Raw genomic sequence first — 21,432 nt, 5'->3', positions numbered from 1 at the left:
AATGGGGATTGTTCATTCAAAATAGTATAATGTCTATTATATCTCTAATGTAATTCACAAATTACAAACCTAAACATAATATCATTTTTGTCACATACAAAAATACGTTTGTCCGCGAAAACCTAAAAAGTATTTTTTTTCACACCAAAACCCCAAAAATGCATTTTTCCGCAAAATTGCAAAAACGTGTTTTCCCGTCAAATTTACAAAAACGTGTTTTTCCGCAAAAACCAAAAAACGTGTTTTCATACCAAAAATCACAAAAAACATGTTTTCACGCCAACACCCCAAAACACATTTTCCGCCAAAACACAAAAACATGTTTTCCCGCCAAAATTGCAAAAACATATTTTTCCGCCAAAAAAAACGTGTTTTCCCGCTAAAACCGAAAATCTCGTTTTTCCGCCAAAACCGAAAAATCTCATTTCCCGCCAAACCCGAAAAATCTCATTTTCTCGCGAAAACCGCAAAAATATGTTTTCCCGCCAAAAATGTGTTTCCCCACCAAAACACGATTTCCCGCCAAAAACGTATTTTCCCGCCAAAACCGCAAAAACGCGTTTTCCCGTCAAAATCGCAAAAACGCGTTTTCCCGCAAAAACGTGTTTTCCCGCCAAAACCATAAAAACGCGTTTTTCCGCCAAAACCGCAAAAACATGTTTTCTCGCCTAAACCGAAAAAAACAGGTTTTCCCGCCAAAACCGCAAAAACGCGTTTTCCCGCCAAAACCGCAAAAACGCGTTTTCCCGCCAATAATGAAGATCTTGTTTTCTCGTCAAAACCGAAAATTTTTGTTTTCCCATGAAAATCACAAAAACGTGTTTCTGTCCAAAACCGCAAAAAATGTGTTTTTCCGCCAAAACCGCAAAAACGTGTTTTCTCGCCTTAACCGCAAAAACGTGTTTTCTCGCCAAAACCGAAAATTTATATTTTTCCGCGAAAACCAAAAAATCTCGTTTTTCCGCCAAAACCGAAAAATCTTGTTTTCCCGCCAAAACCAAAAATGTGTTTTCTCTCTTAAACCGAAAAATCTTTTTTTTTCCCGCCCAAACCTCAAGAAGAAAATTCGTTAATTTTGAAATAATTCCAATGTAAATATATTAAACTAAATAATTAAATGTAATATAGTTAAAATTAATATCAAACATATGATTAAACCAACACAAGGATATTTTGGTAATTTGTTTACTAAACTCATTTGAATGAAAATGAAAATAAAGAAACAAACATAAAATTCATTTAGATGATTCATCTAGATGAGTATGTGGATGGACAAACAAACAATCACAAAAATCTTAATGGATCATCTGAATAGATCATTTTTTTTTGTCACAAATCTGAATATCATACAAATGAATCATTTAGATGGAGATGACAAATGGTGAAACAAACAGCCCCGAGGTCATTGGAATGGAGGGATTTGGAGAGGGCTCTCAGTGAAGAACTGAAGATGCGGTTAAGAGGACTTTGGGTTTCCTCGATTCAATGGCATAATTACAGAACGTTGGTTTGGCAGAGTGTCCATAGCCTCCAAGAGTCACATATTTTTTTAGATTAGATTTGGATTTTTGTGGACCTAAAATCAATACTAACGTGAAACAATCAGAAACTGGCAAAGCATTAACCAATGCATATATTAGTTACAGGCCAATTTAAAAACTAAAGCCCAGAAAACAAAACGAAATCGAAACACAACTTTAGATTATGGATGAGTACACGTGTCACAATTTGAGATATGCAATTCTGAGGTGGCTTGTTAGAAGGGAAACAATCCAATTTTATTGTTATACTAGGGTCGGCCCGCCCTACGGACAGGATGTGATTTTTAAAATAATTTCAACAGTTTGAGTATATGTTTAGTAAACAGTATTTGTGTTATTTTTTATATTTTTTCTGCATTCGTTTATTGAGTTATCTTTTGATTCAATTTGGAATATGATAAGTAGGTGATAATGTTTTGATTGTGATGGTGTTGTGAGTTGTCCGTGTTTGTTCGAGATGACATTACTTTTTTTGTTTCTGTAGAATATTAATGGAAGCGATGGACATGTTTTTTTTTTGGTTACGTATAATTGTTTTTGATATTAATATACGTAGCCTTTCATGTTTCTCTTCCTAATTCATTTAGATGATTCATCTAGATGAGTATGTGGATGGACAAACAAACAATCACAAAAATCTTAATGGATCATCTGAATAGATCATTTTTTTTGTCACAAATCTGAATATCATACAAATGAATCATTTAGATGGAGATGACAAATGGTGAAACAAACAGCCCCGAGGTCATTGGAATGGAGGGATTTGGAGAGGGCTCTCAGTGAAGAACTGAAGATGCGGTTAAGAGGACTTTGGGTTTCCTCGATTCAATGGCATAATTACAGAACGTTGGTTTGGCAGTGTCCATAGCCTCCAAGAGTCACATATTTTTTTAGATTAGATTTGGATTTTTGTGGACCTAAAATCAATACTAACGTGAAACAATCAGAAACTGGCAAAGCATTAACCAATGCATATATTAGTTACAGGCCAATTTAAAAACTAAAGCCCAGAAAACAAAACGAAATCGAAACACAACTTTAGATTATGGATGAGTACACGTGTCACAATTTGAGATATGCAATTCTGAGGTGGCTTGTTAGAAGGGAAACAATCCAATTTTATTGTTATACTAGGGTCGGCCCGCCCTACGGACGGGATGTGATTTTTAAAATAATTTCAACAGTTTGAGTATATGTTTAGTAAACAGTATTTGTGTTATTTTTTATATTTTTTCTGCATTCGTTTATTGAGTTATCTTTTGATTCAATTTGGAATATGATAAGTAGGTGATAATGTTTTGATTGTGATGGTGTTGTGAGTTGTCTGTGTTTGTTCGAGATGACATTACTTTTTTTGTTTCTGTAGAATATTAATGGAAGCGATGGACATGTTTTTTTTTGGTTACGTATAATTGTTTTTGATATTAATATACGTAGCCTTTCATGTTTCTCTTCCTAAACAGAAACCTGGTAGGAGGAATAAAGTCATGAAGAAGTAATAATATTTTCATCACTTCGTTCTTGTCTTCTTGTGTGAATTAGTGGAATTTGCTTTGTAGAAGTTAAGAGTCTTCATTTTGTGACATACTTGTTTCACGGAGGTCTTTAGGATGATGCTGAACCCGTGGTTGATGGAATTTGTTGTTGCTATCAACCGCTTTAGTTTTTCTAGTTAGTTGGACACCATATGAATTTGGAAATCTGGATATTGAATTATTTGCGTGTTTAGTACTGTTTGTAAATCGTATTTGTGACTTAGTGCGTGAGAATAGAGCAATGATCTGTTGTTAATAGTGATTCTTACTAACATGAACGTGAATCACCGGAAGTGTCAGGATTGATAAACCATGAAAATTCCATTGTGTGTGATATACAACCACTGTCGTATGAATGTGTTTGCTTAGTTTTTGTCCATGTTCTTTTAAAAACTGGTGCATTTAATAATCACTATCAAATGTTAAATTTCTCAAAAAGAAGCAAATAATTTGTTAAAAATAAACTCTCTTCTCATTTCAAAAATATAGTTTTGAAGATCTATGTAGTCAAATACATATTACGCTCAAATTCTATCGACAAAAACAGGGAAAATGAAAAACATAAAGATTAATAAAATATGTAGCAACTTTCTGAACAAAGAACACCATGAATTCCTCAGTAGTGTTGACATTTAGCTTAGTGTGGCCAACTGAAAAGTATCATAAGCACCATCTATGTAGATTATGCAGGCATCAAGACCTAGGCCCTGTCACCATAAACATGTAATCTTGATCAACCTCAGATACATAATGTGAAGGGGACAGATGAATCAAGAACATAACCTTAAGTTAGTCTAGTGGCCAATGGACACGAATTGAATATGCAAGAAAAATAAAATGTGAAGCAACTTTCTGAACAAAGAACACCATGAATTCCTCAGTAGTGTGTTGATGAACTTACTCGGTAGTGTTTGTACTCCATGAATTCAGCCGCACAAAGAACACCATGAATTCCTGAACACTTGAGAAAACAAAGAGATCGATTAAACAGTGTATTTAAACTTGATTTAGAAAGAAAACTAAGCTAGGAATTACAAAGTACATGCTCATGGAGCTCTGTTCGGAACAGATTCATAGCTAAAAATGTGTAGTACAGATTTACATTAATTATTTCTTCAGTCTTCAGATCTTTCCGCTCAAATAGCCAAATATGGATTCGAAGTTTCTACGTGACAAATACAAACCAGAAGATTACCCATTGATAACTTACATTGTTATGGAAAATCAATTGTTATGGAGCTTACACTTTGAAAACCCCTAAAACTCAAGTTATGGAGCTGCCACGAAACCACCAGAAAATAAAGCAAATTTTTTTTGTTTTGAAAAAAAAACATTGCAAAATTCAATCAAAGAAAACAGAGAAAGTAGTCATAACAACACATATGAAAGAGAAAATATCCAAGGAAATATAGCTAATCATTGTGTAAATGTGACTGCAAACCCTGACTGATATCTTAGACCAAAACATTTCAAATGCAGAAACCCAGAAGAGTGATTTAAGTAAGTAGAAGACAATCTCAAGAAACATGATTAAAAAAACGCATTGCTCCTTTGAACAAAGGAAACTACTTTCACAAAGCTACAATGAACTGAAGAATCATTCTAATAACGTTTCCAGCTCCATTCACATATTAATAAACTAAGAGAGCCTTCCCTTATAACAATGGTCTAAATCATCCAACTCCATTCACAAACTCAAATGTGAAAAGATGATAAGGAAACGTACTTGATTCTATAAAACTTGAGACCCATTCTCTTACCACCATCCTGGCCTGCACACAAACGAAACAGTGTAAAAACAAATGAAGAGAGCAATCAAAAATCGAACCAAAGAATACAAATCCTCTTCATTAAATCACCTGGCAAAGGATTGAAGTAACCCAAGACCTCGATGTGCTTCCCGTCTCTCGGAGATCTGCTATCCGCCGCCATTACCCGAAAAAGGGTCGGTTCTTGCATCCTAGTCTCGATAATAGGAGCTGTACTACCATCTTTCTCTTCCGTTGACGAAACTCACAAAATGATAAAATCCGATCAATTCGATTTACCATGCAGCCATAGATAGAACCGTTTCAGATCGAACGAAGAAACTAGAAAGTCCCTCATCGCCGCCGCATCGAAGCCAGAGACGGTGTACATCGTCCCGGCGGCGAGTTTGGAACGGAATCGTGAAAGGCGGTTAGCATTGATGGTGACCTGCATCATTGTCGCCTGATACACGAAGAAAAAAAAATTTAAAAGTTAGGAAAAAAACGCAAACACGAAGAGGCTAATCGGAATAATATACTGATAAGAAAAGAACTTACGTTGACGTCAATCAAGAGCATGTCGACCCACATCAATTCCCCATCGCGTTTGACATTTTTTGCCTCCCAGGACCGCAGAAGCCGAGCCTCAACGACGGAGGAGCACTTGCCGGACTTGAGGTCTGAGAAGAAAACTTTCGGAGCATACATGACAAAAACAAAGAAGAATCTATGTAGGAAAGCGTGGGTGCGTCGAGGATGAGAGGGGTGACCCCTATTTATACGCAATAATCGCACCACCTCTGAGGCGTAAGGATCGCATTGAAAACACATCGTGGAGGCACCAATCAATGGGATTAAAGGTAGATCCGTTTCTCTGCTGAAGGTATCAGGAACGTCATCTGAGTTTGGAGAAGACGACCGTCGGACCCTAATTCATGTGCCCGACCTCTTTCTCTCAATTAAACTGAAGCCCAATAACGAAATCTAAGCCCAACACGGATCTATTAAAATTTAAGTGATACGACGCGTTTTATAAAAAGCGGACAAGTGTCAGCCCCTCAGAGAACGAGTTTCCAGTTGGATGGCTTAGGAGAGAGGCAGACAATTTTATATATATATAGATAGATATATATATACTTTACTTGTGATCTAGATTATTATTTTTGCATGATTTTGTAGTTTGTGTTATAAGTTTGCATTTCCAAGAGATGTGTATGATAATGTTTTTTTTGTCTTTTAGAAAGTTTTAGGTGAGAAGGAATTATATGTGATAAGATATATGTTGTTTGTGTTACAATAGCTGATTATATTGTTAAAAAAAAATAACTTTATGATACTATATATTAGTTAAATTTTATCTACTTTATTAAATTAATTGATATATCATGTGTGTTGAATTTGATGATAGTATAAAAGTCTGTTATCTGTAATTCAATAGAAACATCAGAATATTGAAATTGAAAAAAAAGATGAAAGATGAATTCATTTTTTAAAAGATGTTTTATTTATGTTTATATAAAAGTTATATATAATAGTTATGTTATTATTATTTTATCGAATTATGTTATATTTTACATATGTCCAATTCAAGACCAATAAAATTTATTAATTATTGTGCCTATTCATTTGCCGAGTATTAATTTATAGACTCTTTACTATATATATGTTATTTGTTTTTTCATTATTTTATGTTGATATAATGAATATCCACGTTATCGGTTATGTTGCTAAACATTATTATCCGACTAAAGCAATAACTTCATTGATTGTACAATTTGTTAAGAAAATACATTTTAAACTGAAGCGAACATATAATTGAGTACAAATCAAAACCAATTGTTTCATGTTAAGAACATCTCCAAAATCAATTTCAAAACTTCAAATATGGAGTTTTACTTGCTCTAAAAGCAAGTTCAAAATTTTAAATTTTGATGTTTTGTACAGTGAAACTTCATATTTGAATTTATAATGTACAAAATCTCATATTTGAAGTTCCTTATGTTTAAGTCCTTGCAAGTATCTGTTTTTCAAATAACATTGTTACTTTTTGTTGTTATCACTTTAGTACTTCTAATTTTATTATCTGATACTATTTTTGTTGTCGTCGTTTCCTCTAGTTTATTGTAGCATGGCTGCGTTTGACTTTAAATCTGTGTTTGGTAAAGTTGTTTGTTTTTGATAGTATTAATTTTGTAAAAGTACGATACTGAACAATTACTTTCTGAGAAACAGAACGTGTGCCGGTTTAGTAGAAGAAAAACAACTCGCAGTCTCTTAAATTAGCATAAACATTAGAGGCAAACTGATAGGATACTAGAAGTCAAGCACGTGCTGAGGTGGCAAGTACGAGATCAGCTAGACGACGTCAACCAAAGGGCAATAATCTCGCATGAAGGAGTCTCACGACTCATTTATTTTCTAGTTTTATTAATAAAAGAAGTGGTCTTCCTTAACTATAGGAACCAATCTTCATGTCACGTTTCCCATTTCATGTTTGTTAGGAGTTGGTGCTCCACTTTCCATTTCTTTGCTTCATGTACGCTTTGCTATTTATATGAATGAAAAACCTAAAAAGAGGTAGTCTAACTACCCAAAGAAAAGTGTGTGTTCTTAGTTTGTCCTTTGGCAAATTCTCTTTGATTTGAAGAGGGACCTTAATTGGTATCAAATCCATGTTTCTAGATCAACAATAGATATCTCTTGTCAAGGGACCTATCAATTGGTATCAGAGCATGTTTTGTTTTTGATCCGGACCACTTTGTGGTATCAAAAACTTAATATTTTTCCATCTTACTTGTTATCAGTATTCTCTATAAATCAATTATTATCAAGAAACCTTGACGAATGGCCATTCTACGGAATCAACGTTTATCGAGATCTATCCAGCTATTGTTCTTTTCATTGCTTTTTTTCACAATTTTCTACTCGGGTTTGTTGATCAAGTTCAACATCCTTTCTTTTGTATGGATTAATATCTATAATTCTTCCATTGTTTTCAATTTCAAAAAAAAAAAAGGATTTTATATTTCTTTTTCACTCAAAAACAAAAACTCTTTTTATTCAAAAAAATTATTGTTAATAACGAACCATGGAGACAGCTTGGTCTTGGAAGCCGTAGTGCGTTGAAAAACATCACAACTAGAAGAATCAACCGGGGAGGAAGAGAATCAATTCAAGTGAAGTTTTCCTCAATGCACATGAACCTTGAGGACAAGGTTCTTTTAGACCACCGGGGTATTGATAGGATACTAGAAGTCAAGCACGTGCTGAGGTGGCAAGTACGAGATCAGCTAGACGACGTCAACCAAAGGGCAAGAATCTCGCATGAAGGAGTCTCACGACTCATTTATTTTCTAGTTTTATTAATAAAAGAAGTGGTCTTCCTTAACTATAGGAACCAATCTTCATGTCACGTTTCCCATTTCATGTTTGTTAGGAGTTGGTGCTCCACTTTCCATTTCTTTGCTTCATGTACGCTTTGGTATTTATATGAATGAAAAACCTAAAAAGAGGTAGTCTAACTACCCAAAGAAAAGTGTGTGTTCTTAGTTTGTCCTTTGGCAAATTCTCTTTGATTTGAAGAGGAACCTTAATTGGTATCAAATCCATGTTTCTAGATCAACAATAGATATCTTTTGGCAAGGGATTTATCAATTGGTATCAGAGCATGTTTTGTTTTTGATCCGGACCACTTTGTGGTATCAAAAACTTAATATTTTTCCATCTTACTTGTTATCAGTATTCTCTATAAATCAATGATTATCAAGAAACCTTGACGAATGGCCATTATACGGAATCAACGTTTATCGAGATCTATCCAGCTATTGTTCTTTTCATTGCTTTTTTTTTCACCATTTTCTACTCGGGTTTGTTGATCAAGTTCAACATCCTTTCTTTTGTATGGATTAATATCTATAATTCTTCCATTGTTTTCAATTTCAAAAAAAAAAAGGATTTTATATTTCTTTTTCACTCAAAAACAAAAACTCTTTTTATTCAAAAAAATTATTGTTAATAACGAACCATGGAGACAGCGTGGTCTTGGAAGCCGTAGTGCGTTGAAAAACATCACAACTAGAAGAATCAACCGGGGAGGAAGAGAATCAATTCAAGTGAAGTTTTCCTCAATGCACATGAACCTTGAGGACAAGGTTCTTTTAGACCACCGGGGTATTGATAGGATACTAGAAGTCAAGCACGTGCTGAGGTGGCAAGTACGAGATCAGCTAGACGACGTCAACCAAAGGGCAAGAATCTCGCATGAAGGAGTCTCACGACTCATTTATTTTCTAGTTTTATTAATAAAAGAAGTGGTCTTCCTTAACTATAGGAACCAATCTTCATGTCACGTTTCCCATTTCATGTTTGTTAGGAGTTGGTGCTCCACTTTCCATTTCTTTGCTTCATGTACGCTTTGCTATTTATATGAATGAAAAACCTAAAAAGAGGTAGTCTAACTACCCAAAGAAAAGTGTGTGTTCTTAGTTTGTCCTTTGGCAAATTCTCTTTGATTTGAAGAGGGACCTTAATTGGTATCAAATCCATGTTTCTAGATCAACAATAGATATCTCTTGTCAAGGGACCTATCAATTGGTATCAGAGCATGTTTTGTTTTTGATCCGGACCACTTTGTGGTATCAAAAACTTAATATTTTTCCATCTTACTTGTTATCAGTATTCTCTATAAATCAATGATTATCAAGAAACCTTGACGAATGGCCATTCTACGGAATCAACGTTTATCGAGATCTATGCAGCTATTGTTCTTTTCATTGCTTTTTTTTTCACCATTTTCTACTCGGGTTTGTTGATCAAGTTCAACATCCTTTCTTTTGTATGGATTAATATCTATAATTCTTCCATTGTTTTCAATTTCAAAAAAAAAAAAGGATTTTATATTTCTTTTTCACTCAAAAACAAAAACTCTTTTTATTCAAAAAAATTATTGTTAATAACGAACCATGGAGACAGCTTGGTCTTGGAAGCCGTAGTGCGTTGAAAAACATCACAACTAGAAGAATCAACCGGGGAGGAAGAGAATCAATTCAAGTGAAGTTTTCCTCAATGCACATGAACCTTGAGGACAAGGTTCTTTTAGACCACCGGGGTATTGATAGGATACTAGAAGTCAAGCACGTGCTGAGGTGGCAAGTACGAGATCAGCTAGACGACGTCAACCAAAGGGCAAGAATCTCGCATGAAGGAGTCTCACGACTCATTTATTTTCTAGTTTTATTAATAAAAGAAGTGGTCTTCCTTAACTATAGGAACCAATCTTCATGTCACGTTTCCCATTTCATGTTTGTTAGGAGTTGGTGCTCCACTTTCCATTTCTTTGCTTCATGTACGCTTTGCTATTTATATGAATGAAAAACCTAAAAAGAGGTAGTCTAACTACCCAAAGAAAAGTGTGTGTTCTTAGTTTGTCCTTTGGCAAATTCTCTTTGATTTGAAGAGGGACCTTAATTGGTATCAAATCCATGTTTCTAGATCAACAATAGATATCTCTTGGCAAGGGACCTATCACAAACTCTTTAGTGTGTGTGGGGTCTCTGTCTGTGCTGCTGTGTATCACAACTTTTTTACAATTCACATTTAATTAACAAAGCAGAAACGAAAGAATTATCAGATCTTCGGCGAAATTTGAGCCTTCCATAAGGTAACGTATCCCTTTAATCTGATATGAGTTTTGAAAATCTTCTTTTTAAACGAAAGATCTTCTTCTTCATTTCTGCTCATTTAGTGTGGTTATAGAAATTAAAAGTTCTTAATGTTTGATCTCAGATTGTCCAAATTATTCAAATTTGAGTTGGGATCTTGATAGGTCTCTGGTGAAGTAGCGTTTTGTTTACATTAACAATGAGGAAGGAGGCATCTCCTCTGGAGCCCCTAAACGTGAGTTCGAAAATCTCCTATGGGCTCTATCAACCACCTATGCCCCTCATTCATTAATGAGTCGCGAAATGTCGTTTATACCCTTCCGTGGGTGAAATAAAAAAAAATGGAAAAATCGAAAATTGAGGGAATCGGAGATGTCGGGTTGAGAGGAGGGGTTCTGGTTCTGGTTCGGCACAAATTTCGGTTTTGGTTATGGCGGGTTTATAGATTGGGCGGTTTGGTTATATGATTCTGATTCAATGTCAATTAAATAGATAAAAAATAAAATAAAACAAAAAATATGAAATTAAAGCGAGAAATCCCCATCGTGAGTCCGCCCCAAGCTCGATCGATTCCAGCTCGTCGAATTCAATTCGCAGCTCCCGAGAAATCTCTCAGCTCCCCAGAAAGCTCGATCGTTGGATTCTCCGGCGAATGCAGGTTAGTTGTTCTCCTCCCCAAGCTGCATTGGATAAAAATTGTTTTTAGGGTGTGTAATTGGAAATGTGAATTAATTAAAGCATATGGTTGGTTGATTGATTTGAGTTGCCTCTATGGAATTGAGTTGAGTTGAGTTGAGTTGAGTTGAGGTTCTTGAGCTTATAGTACCTGAAACCTCAATTTGATATGTAGTTGAAGCATAACTTGGTAAAACTAGTAGAACTGATAATTGAAGTATAATACGTATAACTATAGATAACTAGATAACACTAGTATAACCGTGACTTGAATTTGTTGTTTTTGCAGGATACAATGTCGAAACACGTGAGCATACATTTCAAATTCAAAGATCGAGTCTATAGTGTAACCATGAAGACAACAGTGGATGATATAACTTTGGCAATGCTTGAAGAAAGGTTGTATAAGAAGTTGTCGTTGAATGAAAGGAATGTAAAACTGGTGCTGAGGTACATGCCGATGGTGGTTGGATGTGAGGCAGAGCTAACTATTTGTGATGATGAAGATTTGTTTGTTTACCTAATAACAATTGATAAAGACAACCGTAGAAGTCTTTTGTTAGTGGAGGAGACGAGTGTATCAGATCAGTTAGAGGTGGTGTCAAGAGTGTGCAAAAGTTCTGTTGGTATGAATTACCAAGCATTGCAGGGAAATGATGATGAAGTCGGACCTAAAGCCCTGATTCTGTACGTAGAAAACGGGGAGGCAGATCAACAGAAGAAGCAGATAGAGGTAGAGAATGATGACGAAAGAAGACATGATGATTTTATGGAAACAGACGGTGAGACAGAAACCGCAGCTGAGACGGAAACTGCAGCTGAGACAGAAACCGCAGCTGAGACGGAAACTGCAGCTGAGACGGAAACTGCAGCTGAGACTGAAACTGCAGCTGAGACAGAAACCGCTCCTGAGAAGGACACCACAGCTAATATGGATGGCAGTGGTAATATGTATGTTGAGCAGCTACCTTTAGTAAAATGTAGTCAAGTTATAGAGGAATGGGGAGATGCTATGGGTCTGTACCTTCTGCAGGAATTTCCAAACAAGAGATCACTTCAAGAGGTGGTGGATAGAGCTGCATTTGGTTGCAGCTTTCGTTATGTTATTAAAAAATCTGATCGAAAACGGTTGGTGTTAAAATGTTGTGAAGCAAACTGTAAATGGGGATTGCGAGCTGCGAGGATTCGAGAGACGGAAATTTTTTCTATTAGGAGGTACTGGGGTGTGCATACATGCTCTCGGACTAATCAAAGTAATAGCTGCAACAGCAAGAGGAAAGGATCTGCAGAATTAGTTGCAACTTTTTTGAATGAGGAATATCCTGGAAAACTGATGACTCCTGTTCCGAGAGATATCATAGACTTAATTAAGTTAAGGCTGGGTGTATCGGTATCTTACTCCACAGCCTTGAGAGGGAAAAATCTAGCTATGCGTGAGTTGCGTGGTAATTCAGAAGACAGCTACAAGATGTTGCCTAGCTACTTGTACATGTTAGAGCAGGTTAATTCCGGAACAACAACAGAGGTGAAGTTGGATGAGGCAGGTAAGTTCAAGTACCTTTTCATAGCTTTAGGAGCTTGCATTGAAGGGTTTAAGGCCATGAGGAAAGTGATTCTTGTGGATGCTACATTTTTGAAGAACGGATATGGTGGGGTACTAGTATTTGCTAAAGCTCAAGATCCTAATCGTCACCATTATCCCCTCGCGTTTGCGGTACTTGACGGTGAGAATAATGCTAGTTGGACTTGGTTTTTCGAGATGCTCAAAACTGTTATACCGGACTCTTCTGAAATAGTTTTTATGAGCGATAGAAATCAGAGCCTCATCACTGCTGTAGCTAATGTGTATCCACAATCTCACCATGGCCATTGTATATGGCATCTAGCTCAGAATGTGAGAAACCATGCTTGTAACACCATCAAAGCCGTAGTGCCATGGAGATTTATGGAGTTGGCTAGGTATTACACAGTGCCTGAGTTCGAGGCTGCTTATGCATCTTTTAAGGTGAGATATCCTTCAGCCTGCAAGTATTTGGAGGAGAACACTAACAGAGAAACATGGGCTAGGGTCTACTTTCCAGGTTGTAGATACAACTTGGACACTAGCAACAGTGTGGAGTCGATGAATAGCGCGTTTAGGGACGCAAGGAGGTATGCCTTGATACCATTGTTGGATACAATCATCAAAAAAATATCTGACTGGTTTAATGAACATCGGAAGGACGCCGTGTCTGGATCACTTGATACCAAACTGGTTCCTCTGGTTGAGATCCATTTGCACAACTTATGGGGCAAAGCTGAGAAAACGCCAGTGCGTGAGCTCAATAGTTATGATCTTGAGTACGAGGTTACCGACACTGACAATGGGAAGGTTTATTTGGTGAATTTGATAGCGAAGTCGTGTAGCTGCAAGGTATTTGATTATGAAAAGTATCCTTGTCTTCACGGACTTGCTGCTTACTTATATTTCCTTGAGGTTCCTGCTGCTAATGGTCGTCGACGTGAGGTCAACATAGAGTATCATCAGTTGTGCTCAAAGTATTACTGGACAGAACTTTGGGCAATGGCTTATTACAGGACCATTTATTCTGTGCCGGACAAGTCTGAATGGATTGTACCAGATCACATGAAAGAGCTCCAGATCATACCTCCGAAAAAGCTGACAAGGAAGGGAAGGAAAAAGGTTAATAGGAATCCATCAGTTGGAGAACGGCGTAAAAGGACACAAAACATAAGGCGAGCGAGGACAAATTTTGGTTTTAATTGGCTGTTGTTTGGAATGCGTTCTAATCCTCCAAGTGAAACAAACTAAATCTTGGAATGTTGCTTTTGCTATGTTGCTTTTGCTATGTTGCTTTTGCTATGTTGAACTTGGAATGTTGTTGTTGTTAATTTTAATCGGGTTTGGACAACTACTGAGAACCTTGGTATAACTAAGTATAATTGTTCCTGAATATACCCGAATTTGGTTTTTTATATATCCAATAAATGATATAAATTCTCCATCTTCTCTCTCTCTCTCTCTTCTCTCACTTTTCTCTCTCGAGACTCTTCTGCTTACTTTCTGAGGACAAAATATCGAAGATGCAAGGAGACGGTTCGGGTTCGTCGAGGAGAAGGGAAAATTCTGCAAGAAAATTATGTTTATGTTGCTTAGATGCCGAAATAAGACAAGCTTGGACAGACAAGAACCCGGGGCGACGATTTTATGGCTGTCCGCGTTATAAGGTATCCCAGCTGATGATAGAAATTGTGATCCAAGATTGAAAAATAAAGAAATTATTTACAATGGAATTTTTGGCAGGAGAAAAATGGATGCAACTACTTCAAATGGTTTGATGTAGAGGATGGTACAGAATGGCAAAAAATGGCTTTGATTGAAGCCCGAGATGAGATCCAAGAGAAGAGTAGGGTGATCGAGCAATTAAACCAAACCATTGCAGAACTCACAATTAATTTGGAGAGGATCCAACAAGAAGAGGAAATCGTTAGAGACTTTCAAAATCTCTATGTTTAATGGTGTGAGAAAGTTTTATTCTAAGTTTACTTACTTATGTTTCCCTGTATTGGAACCTATGTATTTTCTAAGTTTGTGCACTGTCGAACTTATGTTGCAACTATGGAAAACCACGGAAAACTAGTAAAACAAGGTGTTACTATGATCGTAAATAACAGATATTTACTTGACATCATCCCCTCTAATCCAACACAAAATTGTTAATGCACAAACACATTCACTTCACTACTCCCCTAATTCATCAACAGAAACTCCTCCTGAAATTATATTAGTGAAAAAAACTAAACTAATTCATCGTCATCACATTTTCTATTATGCATTGTATAGTCTTTCCAAGTTCATTTTCTTAACAAGAACAGCTTAAAAGGACTATTCTACAATTCTCCTGCTTTCGAAAATATTCTTGCATTTATCAGTTAAACTTGAATGGTAATAAGGGAAAATAACAAGTAAAACCTTCTTAACCAATTTAAATTATACGTAAAACTAAAAAATGTTGAAATCATGAAAAATAGAACTATGAAGAAATTTGGTAACACCTGAAACTTCAGTATAACTATGAGCAAATATTTTGGGGGGGGGGGGGAAACTAAAAAAAATTTCGCGCCTAATCGATAATATTCCAAAAATCTCAATTATTTCGGTCAAAAAGTAGACTCCCTCTCTGCTCTCCGTCTCGTCTCGTCTACTGTGCTCTGTCTCACTTTAGTCAATTATTTCTCTCTCTCTCTCTCCTCTGAGACAAATCCTCTCCTCTCTCACCTGAAATAGATAAGACTTACTCTCTTCTCATCTCGTTGATATCTACCGACCTCCCTTCCTCATCTTATCTACTCCACTCCTCCTCCTCCTCACACTCCTCACACTCTTCCCTCCCTCATCTTATCTATTTCAAAATTCCCTCTACTGACGATGACTCACCCGTACCAAGAGATGAAGGACATGAAGAAACACAAGAAACACTACGACATGTTAGGCTACATTTGCGATGCCCAGTATGGAATTCCTACCCGTTGTCCATGTGGCGGTGAAATCAAGACAGATGTTTCTCCAAATCCTAAGTATCGCCACGATTTCGATACCTTGCCTGGGAGTAGGTACTTCACCTGCAAGAATTATGAGGTAATTTTCTTCTTTGTAGAACTAAGTTAAACTTAGTTATACTCTGGGTATAAACTAATTTAATTAAACTTAGTGAGACTTAGTTATACTGAGTGAAACCTAGTTATACTCTGGGTAAAACTGTTTTAATCCTACTAAGTGAAACCTAGTTATACTCTGGGTAAAACTGAGTTATACTATGCGTGAAACTGTGTAGGACGATGGGATGCACTTTCGTCAGCCATGGGCTTTTGGTGTTGAGGATGAAGTGAGGCGCCTAAGGATGGAGGTGAATGACATGGCTGAAGAGATTGCTAAGCTTAAGAGGATTATACCTCTACCTCTCGTCCATGAGATTCTCAAATCTCAAGTTCTTACTATGGATGTGCTAAAAATAAGAACTTTGCTTTGTATTCCCTATCTATTTCCAGTTTCGGTTACAAGTCTTTTTTTTTTCTGTTAAGACTTGTATAAGTACTACTAGGTTTGTTCTGTTAAGTCTTTGAATCTTATCTAATGTTAGACTTATTATGTGGTTATGTTAAGAACTTTGTTTGTCTTGAGTGTTGGCTTAGTGGATTTCATTTCAATTGGTATTATGTCATATAATTATCATTCACCTAAAACGAGACAAATCTAATAACAATATTACAACACTAATATAACATAACAACTTAGTCATAACATAGTTAAAGTTGTAAATCCACATCACAATCAAGATAAACATTCAGACTTCGTTAGTCTTTAACAAAAAAAAAAAACGATTTAACATAAAACATCCACAGACTTTGTTTCACTCAACTCCACTCGACTTCACTTGGTTTTCTGTTTTTTGCCTTTCCCCCACAGACTTCTGGGTTTTCTTTCTTTTGCCTTTCCCTTGTGATTCTGCTTCTTCAACCTCTACTACTTTGCCTTGTGCTTCCTTGACAAACTCCTCAAGCGGGGCCAATCTCCCATCCAGCTGGTCAACTTTCTTGTCAATTTTCCTCATCAGTTTCATTGTTTTTTTCAGCATATTCATAACATCTCCCAGCTGAATCGACTGCTCACCTACCTGTACTCCATCCCCTGTTGCATCTTCAATTGGTTCTTTTTTTCACGCCCAGCTACATCTTCGTCGAACATGTCTTTAAAAAAAACCTTCTGCCCTGCATCCAGACACTTCTCCCAACTGTCCACAGCTATATCAGATTGATCAACATCGTCTTCATCTTCCATAATCTCATCCAAAAGGCTATCTTCTCGTGAAGTTTTGGTGGGGATGATGCTGTCAATATCCTGTCACACACATAAATAATTTTAAAACTTAGCAATTTATAATGTCTAAAAAGAAAATAAGTACTACCTTACTTCTACCACAGTTTTACTTTATTCCTACCCTAGTTCCCTTTCTAGTACTACAATACTTCTACCACAGTTTCACTTTATTCCTACCCTAGTTCCACCACAGTTCACAGGAAGACTTACAGTTGTGTTACCCAGTTCCTTGTTTATCACAGAAAGTGACACCCCTGTCATTCCATTTCGTTTAAAGTAGGACTTGCACATCCTCGGACAGTCGCGCCCAGATCCAACCACAGTCTCTCTGAACGCTATTCCTAGCTTCGGAATTGCCTCGAATGCAAGAAGCTGTTACACACAACATTTTTGCATTAGTAAACAACAATGCTGTCAGACTGGTTTAATGGGATTTTGCATACCTCTAATGGAACACAGAAACCTGGTAGCGGCCATAATGTTTTCTCTTTCACCTCCCCTCCAAAATGCTTCATTGTGTGAGAGATCTCCTTCAGCATGTAATCATAGGAAAATCTCCCCCATGGAAAGGACTTGCAGTACTCAAGATCATCCACTGCTCTCTGGAACACCTCCAATACATCATTAGCCTTGTGTCCAACCTTCGCTTGCGCACAAACAACCGAAGCTAAGAAGAATAGAACCGCCATCTTCAGTCTGTCTTTGTGGGGTCCCATGTTCACCAGCTTCTTCTTAACATCCTCTAACCTTCTCGGTTCTCCTTCCTTGAAATGACGATCAACGAACCTCGTCCCACCAAGCTCTTTATAGCCGAGAGGATAGTTCTGGCAGAATAGCCCAGATATCAAACCATGTTCCCTCAGCCCGTAACGGATTGGAACCCCATTCACAATAAACCACACTTCTCTCAGCTTCTCGATACCAGCAGTACGCAACAACAACATCCACATTCCCTGAAATCTGTGGTTAGTCTCTATCTTCATGTGGAAAATGTGTCTGAATTGAGGATGCTCTGTGAACCAGCTCATCTCGGCGTTAGACAGCTTGGGTTTCAGATTTTTTAGCGTCTTAATCGCGCTAGCTATCATACACCTTGTCCCTAGCTTTATTTTTTTTTGTACTCGGTTGGCTTGAAGAACATGCTGGTTGGTTTGATTGCCTCGATTGCCACATTTTCATTCAAACCCTACAAGTTATACCAAAGTATTCACCATGTTATACCAAAGTATTCACCACGTTATACCTAAGTTATATCCAAGTCATACTAAAGTTATATCCAAGTTAGCTATATCCAAGTTATATCCAAGTTATATCCAAATTATATCCAAGTTATATCCGTTTACACAATTTCAGTTTACCTCTACCAAACTAACATGTTATTCCTATACTTCCCCTAGTATTACTAGCATTAACACACTCAATTGAAAATTTGTTACATTTGTTACCTCTGGTTCAGTTGGATTCCGGGTTCAGGTGGATTCTCATTGTCGTCTACATTGGTAACTCTTCTCGGTCATTTTCTTCTTCAGACCTTCATTCTCATTATCCTTCCTTCTCCGTCTCCATTTCCTTCTCTGTCACCATTTCCTTCTCCAGAACCTCAGTATCTCCGTCCATTTCCTTCTCTGTCACCATTTCCTTCTCCAGAACCTTCAGTTCTTCCTTCTCATCTGCTTCTTCTTGTTCTTCTTCACCATCTTCATTCTCCTGGCTAGAATCATCGGAACGGTCGTCATGATCATTCTCTTCCTCTCCAGAACCGGCTTTCTGATTCTCTTCATCTCCAGAAGAAGGGTTTCCTCATTCTCTTCTTCTTCAGTTCAGTCCATATCGCCGGAGTTGCTGGAGGAGCTGGAGGAGATGGGCCAGCAGGACCTTTGTTCATTGTCGCCGGAGCAGTTTCTAAAGCCACATCACTCGCCTCCGTTATCTCTGCCGTACTCTCCCTCGCGTCCTCACTCGTCTTCTCCGCCGAGACATCCGTCGTCTTCTCCGTCGAGACATCCGTCGTCTTCTCCGTCGAGACATCCGTCGTCTTCTCCGTCGAGACATCCGTCGTCTTCTCCGTCGAGACATCTGTTGTCTTCTCCGTAGAGACATCCGTCGTCTCCGTCGAGACATCCGTCGTCACCTCCTCGAGACATCCGTCGTCTTCTCCCTCGAGTCAACAATCTCCGTCGTCTTTGCCGTTCCCGTCGATTCAACATTCTCCGTCGTCGTCTTCTCAATATTATCGGAGGTCGTCTTTACAAACTTCACTTTCCGAACCTCTTCCTTCGTTGGATTATCCTTCCTCTTACCCCCTCCTCTCGTTTCGACCACCATATCGTAATCGTTGTTGGCCTCTGAACTCACCGATTGATTTTCAAAACTAGAGTTTCTTCTCGTTTAAAGTGGAGTGAAAAGAGGGGGAGAAATGGGAGTCGAATGAATTAATCAATTGGAGGATTTAGGGAAATTGTAAAGGGTTGATAAAACCGACATATTTGGTTTGGTTTCGAAGGATGGGTTGGTTTTGAGGGATTGGTTGGTTTCCAGGGATTGGTTAAACGGTTCAACGATTTGTTCAATTGAATTGACTATACATTCGGGGTGGGGTCTCGCGGATGGGATACACTGGTACAACTTGTAAATCCTTCATTTATTCCAGGTTTTTTGTCATTTCCGCATTTTCGATTTAAAAATAAATATTTATTTTATGTTAATAGGGGTTGTCTTTCTGAGATTGCCTTTTTACATTTGGGGGCTTGAGAGGAGATGCCTCTGTTCAATTATCCTTTTTTTTCTTCGTTCGTTTCTCTGATCGAGGTGCTTTTAATCCTTTTTCTTACTTTTTTTTCCAGCCAGTTCAGGAACCAGTATTGTTCAACTTGACTCATAACTTGACTCTTAATTTATATGTATAAACTGTTTTTTTTCCTTGAAACAGGGGCTAGGAATAAAATACTTTTGATAGTACTGAAATTGATTTGTCTAACGGTTCATGTGGATAGTCAATAAATTCCTAATTGGCTGGTTTTAGTGTCGGATGCAACTAATGCCTATAACAATTGACAGGTTAGTGGCTCTCTCTATAAATCCCCTAGACAATGAAGGTAATATATTGATAGTTAAGTTGTGATGGCTGTTGTAGACTTTATGAAATTGATCAAGAAATGGCATTGCTTCCTTCTGAATCTTCCATTGTTTATTTACTCTGTCACTTAACGGATTGTAACGTGAATCATATGTTAGCTCATTCAAACTCTGATAATTTATGTGCAAATCTGAGAAAAATCAATGAATAAAAGCAAGTTATAGGATACTTTCGCTCACAATGAACAAAACAAAGCACTTCCTTCACGCAACACATAATCCTTTTATACAAAGAATCATATACTTGAGGATATCTACAACACTGATTAGAGATTCTAAAATAATGGAACTCGTTTCAGGTTTAGGCAAGGATTATAAGCTAATCTCGCGTGGGTCGAGGAGCTTTCGAGGAAACTTCTTCTTTTGTGTCGGAAAGATAACGGAGGATTGGTGAAGTGGATCGTCGGAACAGAGATTGATCACATTTGCCCTCTAAAACTCCAGAGCCGCAGTTCGGCGGTGGTGCTGCAGTCATCGTCTTTGAAGTCAGCAAGAAGAGAGAAGTTCGCCACTATACTCTGCGAAAGGTTTGGGTGTCAATATGATTGTGAGGCACAAAGTGATGAATTTCACAAAGACAAACTAAGCTATTTATAGCTCCAGAATCACCGACTGAAAGGGAAATGGGAGATGCAAATATGCATGAATGTGATACCGTGGAAGGAGTGGGGGAATGGAGTTAATGAGACCTTAATGACAATGATTGAACGCAGAAGGGATCCGTAACGGAGGAGAAGAATCCACACAAAACAACGCGAAAGAAGCTCGACCAAAAGATCCTCTCCATTCAACTCCATGTCGGTTTAGGTAGATCGAAGAGAGTCATCACCTCTGGTGCCCCCAAATGTGATAATCCAATCTCTATTAGACACCCTAATAAACAGAAAAATAAATAATTTGTTTTAATTCGGAAAATAACGAAATGACATAAAACCTGGGAATAGTTGAAGTATTTACATAGTTATACCAGGGTATAACCCATCCGCCCGAACCCGACCCTGTGAAGGGGTAAATCAATTGAACCGAATCATCTAACCGTGTAACCAAACAAACCAATCCCTGAAAAACTCTCCCAAACCAAAGCTGTCGGTTTTAGCAAACCCTCTCAATGTATTTGACCGAAATCCCCCACCCCAATTTCGAATTTTTTTTCATTTCGAGTTCCTAATTCTTTCCTCACGAAAAAGAACCCTAGTTTCCAAAATCGAGCTTGATTCGGTGAGAATCGGAGGATAGGGATATCTTCCGATTGCGATGGTG

General features: G+C 37.5%; 3 protein-coding genes and 1 long non-coding RNA gene across 7 annotated transcripts; 2 read left to right on the top strand and 2 right to left on the bottom strand.

Moving 5' to 3' along the window:
* Positions 1-3,525: 3,525 nt before the first annotated feature.
* On the bottom strand, positions 3,526-5,801 carry LOC106346818. Of its 4 annotated transcripts, XR_007333723.1 has the most exons (6): positions 5,383-5,798; positions 4,936-5,287; positions 4,321-4,848; positions 4,179-4,241; positions 3,978-4,037; positions 3,526-3,783 (listed from the first exon to the last, which is right to left on the bottom strand). It is a non-coding gene; the product is annotated as an uncharacterized LOC106346818 (long non-coding RNA). The 4 variants fall into 4 exon arrangements; XR_002658931.2 differs by having other exon boundaries at positions 4,119-4,848; positions 5,383-5,801; XR_001270544.3 differs by lacking the exon at positions 4,179-4,241 and having other exon boundaries at positions 4,803-4,848; positions 5,383-5,790.
* Positions 5,802-11,511: 5,710 nt separating this feature from the next.
* LOC125600333 (protein FAR-RED ELONGATED HYPOCOTYL 3-like) lies at positions 11,512-14,676 on the top strand. Its single transcript, XM_048773101.1, has 2 exons — positions 11,512-13,842; positions 14,464-14,676. Exons 1-2 carry the CDS (start codon positions 11,512-11,514, stop codon positions 14,674-14,676), a joined length of 2,544 nt encoding a protein of 847 aa, XP_048629058.1.
* Positions 14,677-15,266: 590 nt separating this feature from the next.
* LOC125600332 lies at positions 15,267-16,294 on the top strand. The gene is made up of 3 exons (XM_048773100.1): positions 15,267-15,798; positions 15,995-16,147; positions 16,262-16,294. The coding sequence occupies exons 1-3, from the start codon at positions 15,589-15,591 to the stop codon at positions 16,292-16,294; spliced, it is 396 nt and encodes a 131-aa protein (XP_048629057.1). The 5' UTR covers positions 15,267-15,588.
* A 2,285-nt stretch (positions 16,295-18,579) lies between these two features.
* On the bottom strand, positions 18,580-19,362 carry LOC125600335 (HIV Tat-specific factor 1 homolog). The gene is made up of 3 exons (XM_048773104.1): positions 19,225-19,362; positions 18,913-19,168; positions 18,580-18,812 (listed from the first exon to the last, which is right to left on the bottom strand). The coding sequence occupies exons 1-3, from the start codon at positions 19,360-19,362 to the stop codon at positions 18,580-18,582; spliced, it is 627 nt and encodes a 208-aa protein (XP_048629061.1).
* Positions 19,363-21,432: the final 2,070 nt, after the last annotated feature.

This window comes from Brassica napus, unplaced genomic scaffold, assembly GCF_020379485.1.
Source record: "Brassica napus cultivar Da-Ae unplaced genomic scaffold, Da-Ae ScsIHWf_21;HRSCAF=43, whole genome shotgun sequence".
Taxonomy (NCBI): domain Eukaryota; kingdom Viridiplantae; phylum Streptophyta; class Magnoliopsida; order Brassicales; family Brassicaceae; genus Brassica; species Brassica napus.
Note: the sequence above shows the minus strand (reverse complement) of the source record. Positions and strands in the feature narration are given on the sequence as shown.

Bases quoted from the DNA above. Each gene is read 5' to 3' on its own strand.
- LOC125600335 (XM_048773104.1), bottom strand. From the start codon at position 19,362: ATGGTGGTCGAAACGAGAGGAGGGGGTAAGAGGAAGGATAATCCAACG. The intron at 19,169-19,224 runs GCAAAGACGACG...TGTCTCGAGGAG, and splicing joins ATGTTGAATCGACGGGAACG to GTGACGACGGATGTCTCGAC. The intron at 18,813-18,912 runs GTCCTGCTGGCC...CTGGAGATGAAG, and splicing joins TCCGGCGACAATGAACAAAG to AGAATCAGAAAGCCGGTTCT.
- LOC125600332 (XM_048773100.1), top strand. From the start codon at position 15,589: ATGACTCACCCGTACCAAGAGATGAAGGACATGAAGAAACACAAGAAA. The intron at 15,799-15,994 runs GTAATTTTCTTC...GAAACTGTGTAG, and splicing joins TCACCTGCAAGAATTATGAG to GACGATGGGATGCACTTTCG. The intron at 16,148-16,261 runs GTTCTTACTATG...AAGTACTACTAG, and splicing joins ATGAGATTCTCAAATCTCAA to GTTTGTTCTGTTAAGTCTTT.
- LOC125600333 (XM_048773101.1), top strand. From the start codon at position 11,512: ATGAAGACAACAGTGGATGATATAACTTTGGCAATGCTTGAAGAAAGG. The intron at 13,843-14,463 runs GTTAATAGGAAT...AATTTTTGGCAG, and splicing joins CAAGGAAGGGAAGGAAAAAG to GAGAAAAATGGATGCAACTA.